The 8,437-nt window shown below is 54.3% G+C and overlaps 2 protein-coding genes across 2 annotated transcripts in view; one reads left to right on the forward strand and one right to left on the reverse strand.

Annotated features, from left to right (window-relative positions):
* MTMR3 (myotubularin related protein 3) overlaps positions 1 to 1,443 on the forward strand; it is a 78,185-nt gene extending 76,742 nt beyond the window's left edge. The window contains exon 22 of the mRNA XM_010181740.1: positions 1,265 to 1,443. Coding sequence (XP_010180042.1) covers positions 1,265 to 1,436 — 172 coding nt within the window. The 3' untranslated portion in view covers positions 1,437 to 1,443. The remainder of the gene's footprint in view (positions 1 to 1,264) is intronic.
* A 3,877-nt stretch (positions 1,444 to 5,320) lies between these two features.
* Positions 5,321 to 8,437, reverse strand: part of LOC104538508 — a 19,781-nt gene continuing 16,664 nt past the window's right edge. The window contains exons 14-15 of the mRNA XM_010181741.1: positions 6,089 to 6,210; positions 5,321 to 5,745 (exon numbers count right to left, since the gene is read on the reverse strand). Of these exons, the coding sequence (XP_010180043.1) occupies positions 5,321 to 5,745; positions 6,089 to 6,210 (547 nt within the window). The remainder of the gene's footprint in view (positions 5,746 to 6,088; positions 6,211 to 8,437) is intronic.

The raw sequence follows: 8,437 nt of genomic DNA on the forward strand, positions 1-8,437 counted from the left end.
TCTTTCCCCATCAGTGACCAGCATCTGGAAATCTTGTCTCTTGGCAATGAAGGATTAAACAAAGCTGCTGGGTGTAGGCAGAATTCTCTGTCGGTCTCTTGGCAGCAGCAAATCTTGTCTAGCGCAAAACAATTAATGGCACAAAATCCTGATGCCAAGGAGTTAATGAAAAGGGTGTCAGGCGTGGAGGTGAGCTTGGAAAATGCAGGTCCCTGGAGTGCTGTTCTGAGCTCCTCGTAAGAATGGATGGAACTGGGGGGAGGACGGGGCACCGCAGTGCTCCCCAGGCTAGCCTGAGCAGCAGAGGTTGGGGGGGCTGCAGGACGAGAAGGTGATTATTGTCAAGACTTAAATACCACCCTGCCTCCCACGAGGTGCATGTGCCAGCGAGCCTCCAGCAGCTGCCAGCTGACGGGAACGCCTGTGAGACTGCTCACCCTGCCGCAGCGCTGCTGTTTCTGAGCATGCAATGCCTGGCTGCCCGGCTCGCGGCTTTGCATGACCCTTGGTGACTCGGTTTACTTCATGCAGAAGTGTGGGACTGCTGGGACCGCTGCAGAAGGGGCCACGCTGCTGGCAAGAATTTCATCAACCAAAACTGGTTGTAATTTTTTTCATCTGTCCCATCCTTAAACTTTCCAGCAGTGCACTTTGAAAGAAAGAGAAGAAAATGTCTCTGTGCTGGTCCTCGGCAGCACAGGCTTTCAGAAGAGTGGAGGGGCGCTCCTGCCTCCTCTCAGGGCTGCGGTGTCCAGTCTTTCCAGCACAAAGCTGGGTCAGCGACGTGAGCCAGGGCCAGAACACCACGTTCCCCACATCCTGGCGGGGGAAGGCCCCTCCACCTCTTCCTTAGCCCTGTGCCCTGAGCAGCAGTGACGGTGATGAGTAGCACCGTGCCCAGGCTCCTCTGCAGGACACAGAGGTGTTTCACAGAGGGGCAGTTCCCCCCAGTTTGAGACATGACAGCGTTGTACGGAAGAGCCCTCGCTGTGGAGAAGTTTAACGAGCTGTAGTTCTGTCCTGCAGTTTGCTTTGTGCTCCTTTCTGGTCTGTTCCCTGGAGCTCTGCTTCAGCTTCAGAAGCGAGGGACGCAGGGCGCAGGCGTGGGAGGGGTTGTCTTCTCTTCGGTACTTGGGTAGGAGCAGGTCCCCAGGACTGCCCCCATCACGACACTGAACAGCCTGATTTTAGAACTCGGGTAACTTTGTCAAACTGCCTCTAATCCTTTCTTTTCCATCTCTCCTCTTCTTGTTCCTGATGCAAGGAATTGTGGAAATGTGTTCTGCTCCAGCTGCTGTAACCAGAAGGTGCCCGTTCCCAGCCAGCAGCTCTTTGAACCCAGCAGAGTCTGCAAATCGTGCTACAGCAGCTTGCACCCCAGCAGCTCCAGCCTTGATCTCGAACTGGACAAACCCATCACTGCCACGTCAAATTAAAGTCCCAGCCTCGGCGCAGCGGGGGAGCGGCCGTGCCGGCCCTTCCCCAGCAGACACGCAGATTCCCGGGGGGCTGCGGCTGGGAGGACGCGGGAGCCGTGCACTTTGGAGGTTGGGGCGTGGAACACCGCTCGGCAGGACAGGCCTCGAGGACGTACTGCTGGATCCCGGGATTCTCCTTTTCCAGCTATTGCCCCATTCCTTTCTGTCCTCTCTGTGTGTATGTGTCTGCGCGCGTGTGTGTATATATAATAATATATATATATGTTTGTTTGCCGGAAGATTGTGGAATTGGGAAGGGAGCTGGCACCAGAACCAGCTTTCCCTCGTGTTGAACTGTCCCACCACTGAACTGTTGCAGATGGCCAAGGTTGTGCAGGAAAGGAGAAGCGGGGAATCGCGCAGCCGGTGTGCGCAGTGTGATAGCTGTAGCGTCAGCGCTTTCAATCACTCCTGTTACTTCCAAACAAGGAACTGCTGTTTGGGAACCTGTTGCTGCTAGAAGAAATGGGAATCTCTTTCTCCCAAGAGAGCGCTCTGCCTCTCTGTTCTTAGAGCAGGCGTAGTTACCCTCGCTGCACGGAGGGGGGGCCGGTTGCAGATTTGCACCCCAGCAGCTCTGTGCTTGCACGCACAATCGGTGCACGGCCCTGCCGTCGGTGCTGCCGCCGTGGCTCAGAGTGGAAACACCAGGACGGCGCTGGCTGAGGGAAGCGCACGTTTGTTTGCGAGAGGCGGGAGGGCGGTGGAGGGGCTGCCAAGGCGCAGGGGGGTTGCCCTGGCGCCTCTCTCAAGTTCTGTAAATGCAATTCATTATTTAAAAGTGAGTGGGAAAATAGAAGAGCTCTGAATTCTGTCCTTGCCCCGTCTGTAGGATGGCTCGCTCAACGCACAGCGACTTCCGGGGCAGTGCACTTGTCGCCGGCTGTCGCTGCTGTGCAGGCTCGCACTCGAATGAGACAATCCAGCCCCTGGAAGAGCAGCTGCGGTGCGCTGAGTCTCGCTGGGCTCGGGCTGTGGGGAGGGCACTGGTGCTTGTAATACTCCTGACACGTCCCCTCCTTTTTTGGTCTGTATTCAGTATACTCCAGATAGGAAAAACCTGCCTGAGGATGACATGAGACCTGAAGTGCATCCTGGATTCCCCTTCTGCCCCAATCTGAGTCGCTTTTAAAGTCACCTCATTAAAGTGTGAATCTCTTGAATCTGTGTTTTTAAAGGAGCGTTAGGTCCTCGTCCCCTTTTCCTTTTGATAGGGGCTGCTTAGTGCCGTCTGCCAAGGAAGAGCTGTAGCTCCCGCGTCCCAGCGTGTGGCCTAGACACAGTTCCACCTCCTCTTAGGGTGTTCTCCAGAGTCCTGCTGGGCTGTCTGGGAGCTCTGGGTACAAAAGCTCAAAACGTACGAAAGCTCGGGAAAGGAGTGCTGCTCTTCCCTGGAACATCACAGTCACAGAATCCAGAGCGAGCGTCGCACAGAGGAAACCAGCTCCGAGTGTTTGTTCGGTCTGATGGGGAAACGTCGAGGGATTTTAGTTTTGACTTTGAACTTCCCATGCCCTTTGCATGGATCGTTAACTGCTGAAGATTCACGAGCCAGAAGCGAATGGGATGCTGGTTTAGCGTAGCAGCTTTACGGGGAGGGGGTCTGGTGACGGAGCATCTCGGGATCTCCCCAGTGTGGGTCTGGAAACGTTTCTCAAACCAAGCAGAAGATGGGCTCCCCAGCTGAGCTGTGCGGAGGGTTTGTTCCTGAGGCAGCGCAGTGAGTGGGGGGGTCTTGTGGTGCAGAGAGGCACAGGGAGGGCTGAGGTCCTGAGGTGCCAAGAGGTTACGATACGGGTTTTGGGGTCTGTGATGTACAGTGTGAATAAATGCTTGCAGCTCTTAGTCTTTTTTGGATCGACGAAGCACTTTTTTATTAATATTATTTTTCTTTGTATGTAAAGGAGGAACCAGTATCTCTCCATAGCTGTGTACATAACCCTTCTCTCCTCAGGAGAGTAAAGTGCTCCTATATTTTTCATTTTTGTCAAAGCGAGAAGTAAATACTTTAGAATTGTTAAATATATAAATAAAAGTGAATAAAGTTTAGACTTTTGCATGGGAGCATTTGCTAACACACTTTCTAATTTTTTATTTTCCTTCCCTGCCCTCGCAGGGGTTGTATTTGAGGTTCAAATTTGAGAAAAGGAGGCCTCCTCTTGCTTTCTTTCCCCCTGCGTGTCTTTGTGAGGAGCAGCCGACCCTTGCTCCTGGGCTCAGGAGAAAAGACACTGAGCTTGGTTTTCCTGGTGCGAGGATCCCGGGGAGGGGCAAAAGACACAAACCCTGCACCCCACCAGGTCCTGGCCCAGATCAGCGCTGCTTTCTGAGGCTGGAGAACTGCAGAAGAGTCTCAGCATCCTTGGTCCCTCAGTTTTCTTTTCCCCCTGACCTGAGACCATCACATTTCAGAGCACTGCTGCGATGGCGTTGCCCCAAATGCAGGAATGGCCCAGGTCGCCACTCGGCTTTCAGAGACGCTTGACAAGGAAGCTCGGTGTCGCCTTGGCCGTGCAGCGAGGTGGGGAGAGCAGAGCTCGTGTCTCACTTGCACACCTTCTGCCTTGCTCTCGGTGCTGGACGGTGGAGCCATGGCTCTTTGGGAACAAACCAAACTCCCTCAGGTTTAATCTTTTCATCTTTTCCTAGAAGGTGGAAAGCTCAACTGCTGTTTGTCCTGCAAAAGTCTCCTGTGCACGGGCCCGATGATGCTCGTTTTCCTGGGGCTGCTTGCTCGGTCTGGCCGCTCGCTGCGTGCGCTGCCCTCGCGTGAGCTCCCGCTCCATCGATTCTTTGTTTTCTGACACATTTGAAGGCACGAGAGAGGATTCGCCCTGAATTCTCAGGGGGCCTGAAGAGCTCCTTCAGCAACCGTGAGTTATTTTGGGAAAGGCCTGTTCTGATCACAAGATGTACATGATGGCTTTACAGTCTCATGGTATTTATTTAATCGAATCAAACTGCAGATCCTGCAGAGTTGTGACTGCAGCTGGGGGTGGAATTTACAGCTTCAGGAACAGAAAAGAAAAACACAATATTTTGCACTATTAAGAACATGCAAAGGAACAGCAGGTTTTCAATTGTACACCAGAATTTGATTTTGTGTGGCTCCTTTCACACTCGAGTTGCTGCCGAGTGCTTTGTCAGTAGCTCATTGCTCTCCTCTGCGGCAGCAGATGTTGGTGCACACCGGCGCCGCTTGGGAAGGAAACCGTGCGGGGCTCCTCTGCCGCTGCCGGGGGCGGTGGGAGGCTCAGATTGGCCTCAGCGGGGGCGTCCATGGCCTGGCAGGTCTGGAGAGGAGCACGCAGCCCAGTTGGGTAGCAGCTCGTTTCCTGGTGATCGGCTCTTCCAGATGAACGTCCTTTCCTCTTCTCTTTTGCCACGGCTCTCAAACAGCCCGAGAGCTGGAAAGGAGAGAGCGCTGCTCTCGCGCAGCTTTAGCACCGTCTTACAGGCTGTAAAACAAAGGTGATTTGTGCGGCTCGTTGGGAGCCTGAGGAACGTGGCAGTCTTGGAGAGGTGAGGGCCTCTCGTCCCCAGGCAGGACAGCGGCGAGCGCAGCCTCTCCTTGCCGCTGGAGGTGGCACAGGATGGTAGGGGTGAGGGACGGCAGTGGCAGCAGGGGGGCGGGAAACCAGAGGCGTTTTGGCTTTTTGATGGCAAAGAGAAAGCAGGATTCAGGAACCACCGCGCCCCCCAGGAGAGGTTGGTGTTGGGTGGAGCACGACCTGGGAGAGGTTTGGGGCTGTTGTGGGGCTGCAAGGGGCAGTCGCCATGGGGCAGGACGCTGGGCAGATCCAGAGCTCGTTTAGCAGCTGGGGTGTGCAGGTGTGTTGTGGTTATTCTGGATCTGTCCCTCCAGTAGATCCCGAGCCTCTCGGTGTGAGGAGCTGAGAAGGCTGTCCAGGCAGAGGGTGGTGTTTGACTGGGCTGTGCTGGCAGGGGATGCTCGGTGCTGAGGGAAGGCCGGTGCCCTGACACTCGCTCAGGGGCTGGGCCCAGATGAATTCTTGTGTGGTCTTTAGAGCCTCCCCCAGCTCCATCCCATCACTGGTGTTGCTGGGAACCAGCTCGCGGGTTGACAACCTCTCTCGGTTAAAAAGCAAGAGCAGCAACTCGGGCTGTTTCTGAGGCGCGAGGGGTGAGCGGTGCAGGCGAGGTCTGCGCTGCCTGAGCCCCGCTGGTTTCGTCTGACGCCGGAGCGGCTCGCGCCCTCGCAGATGGACGAGCTGAGGAGGAGCCAGCCCCAGCCGCGGGAACTTTCCTTCTTTTAACAATTCAGCTCAGTTTTTGTGAAGGGGGAATCCACCAGCACTGGAGCGAGAATGCAGAGAGAGAAACGTGCCCTCTGGACGCCTGTGCAGGAGTTTGTCCGACTCCCTGCGCCGCGCAGCCGCGCCGTTCCCCGGGCAGAGGAAGAGCAAATCCCTTCCTTTTCCTCGCGTAACGCCGGCAACGGAGCTCAGATTGCTGCGTTTTGGGATTTAAGATTACCATCTTCTTTGGACTTTCAGATTTTTTAAATGCTGCTAAAGTTTTATCTTACTATTTAACAAATACGTTTTTTAAAGAGATTTCCCATAGTTACGTTAATAAATGATTTTTACCTTGCGGTGGCAACAGGTGATGCATTTGATTGTACATTTTTTTGGTGACATTTGTATTAAAATGACATCTGAAGTCTTGATTGATTACTTCAGGAACATCAAATGTTTTGGAACACGCGAGCCTGTGAGAGCGGAGCGCGTTTAGCAGCAGTGTAAAGTGTTAGACCCTAGTGCTCGTTGTCTGTCACAGCGTTTATTCTGCTGTAGCCTCAGAGTGAATATTTAGATCTCAATAAATTTGTCATTTTCCTACACAGTGACAGTTTCACAGTCCCTGGTGTTTTCTGTACCTGTGCATCCGCAGGGCTCCCAGTTTGTGGGGTTTACTTTTAGGCAAATTACAGCTCCTATATTAGGACAGTGTAATCCTGTTGTTCAGAAATGCATGTAAAGTACGTGGGAAAGGTGATGTGAAATCCCAGGTGGGCAGCGAGCGCGGGTGGCACCACGGCTCACCAAACCCCGCGCCCTGGGGATGAGCGCCGAGGGAGAGCAGAGGATCCTGGTGGTGCCAGCTCCGCAACGCCCCTGGCACCCGCACTGCGACTTCGTGTGGTGCTCGTCCCCTGCCACCGGGCCCTCCCGCAGGCAGAGCTGGGGGTGACTTCACCAGAGCCGCGTGTTCCCACTCTGGCTGGTCCGGGTTTCTGTGCTCTGACACCAAACGACTGCAGGGACGTCGGAGGTTCTTCAAAGCCAAATATTTATTCGCTTAAATGCACATAGAGCAGGGCAGTGCTGCAGCCCCTCGGAGCCTGAGCAGCGTTTGTGTGATTCGAGGGAAGCTCAGCTCAGCCCAGCCCCGTGATCCCCGCGCTGGGGCAGAGCAAGGGCCCAGCGCCCTCCTCGCTGCATCCCGAGGGGTTGCTCCCCTCTGGCTCCTCCCCGGAGGCAGCCTTTGGTCTCTGGGGTCCTGCTGGAGCCGTCAGACACCGGACAGCCTTGTGCTCGGCAAACAGCTCCTCTCCTCTCTTCCCACTCGGTATCCCAGCTGCTGGAGCCCTTTGCAGCTCTATCCCAGCTGTCCCTGTTTTCTGTTTTAGCAAGTTATTAATTAAAAACTTCCCGTCGTCAGGGTAATGCCGAGCAGGCAGAGTGAGGGGCTGAGGGCGAGGAGATGCACGCAGTGTTCAGGTGCTTGCTTTGGTGGAGGATTGCTGGATTCCAACCTAAAACATCGCAATTTGTGTCAGTCTGAATTGCAGCATCATTAGGGGACACACAGGGAATGAGTTCTCTTTCTGGTCATCATAGAGAACTAAAAAAACCCTTTATTTTCTTAGGAAAAGTTAAGGAAATGAATTTTTTTCTTGAATTTTGGTACCAACTTGTGGAGTTTTGATGCGAGCGATGTATTTGAAATTCCCTCCTCCCCTGAGCTCTGCACAGCAGCGTTGATGTTGACGCTGCCCGTTTCTGGAGCGCAAACAGCCCTGACTGCATCCAGCGTCTGAAACGTGGTAGGTTGGGAACGTTGTTCTCGTCCATCTCGGCTGGCCCTGGAGCCCAGGGAGCAGCTTTAGCAGGGACCAGGTGCCCAGCCACACAGGTGAGGGTAAAGCGTCTACTCCAAGTTAATTTGAAGCAAAGCAAAGCTCGTTTGAGACCAGATAGAACGTAAAAGGTAAAACCAAAAGCATGAGCTGGGCTAAGCAGCGCCCCATGACTACCTTACCAACCGCCTTGGATAGGAAAATGGGCGGTTTGGATTACAAAGCCTTTGTTTTACCCAGTTGGCTGCCGAGCTGGGAGGTCTTGAGCCCAGTGCAGTGGCTCCTATGGAGGTTGGTGGCGGGAAGGGATGTGCTGTCCTGGCAGCACAGTGGGTGTAAGGGTGGGCGAAAACCCCATCCCAGGCATGTGCCAGGGTAGAGGAGTGGGCATAGCAGTGGAAACCAAGAAGGTGATCAGCGAAAAATAGCGGTTTTTCTGTATTTAATCAGCTTCAGATAACTGCCAGTTTGGTTTTGGTTGCTTTTCTTTATAAAGAACACCGGCTGGCACTTGAAGATCTGCTGCTTCAAGGCATCATCTGGATTTGGTCACTCAGTCTTTGCCTACAACATGACAAGAACATTTCAGCCTCTCAGACTGAATCTCGGTGGCTGTGTCTGCGTTAGCAAATGACGGCACCAAAGCCGTGCATCAGGCGCAGGCGGAATGGGGGGGTCACCCCAGAAGGATTTGGCCTGGCCCCTGAGGAACGTCCCCGCCGTGCCTTGCAGCTGCCTGATGGTTTGGGGGTTTTTTGGGTTGCAACCCACCTCCCGTTTCTCCTGGCGGTCGGGCTCTTCCCAGTTGCCTCTGCAGTGTCAGAGCCTGCTGCCGCAGGCGGGGCTGCCCTCGTAC

The sequence above is a fragment of the Mesitornis unicolor genome, unplaced genomic scaffold (assembly GCF_000695765.1).
Source record: "Mesitornis unicolor isolate BGI_N332 unplaced genomic scaffold, ASM69576v1 scaffold1833, whole genome shotgun sequence".
Lineage (NCBI taxonomy): Eukaryota > Metazoa > Chordata > Aves > Mesitornithiformes > Mesitornithidae > Mesitornis > Mesitornis unicolor.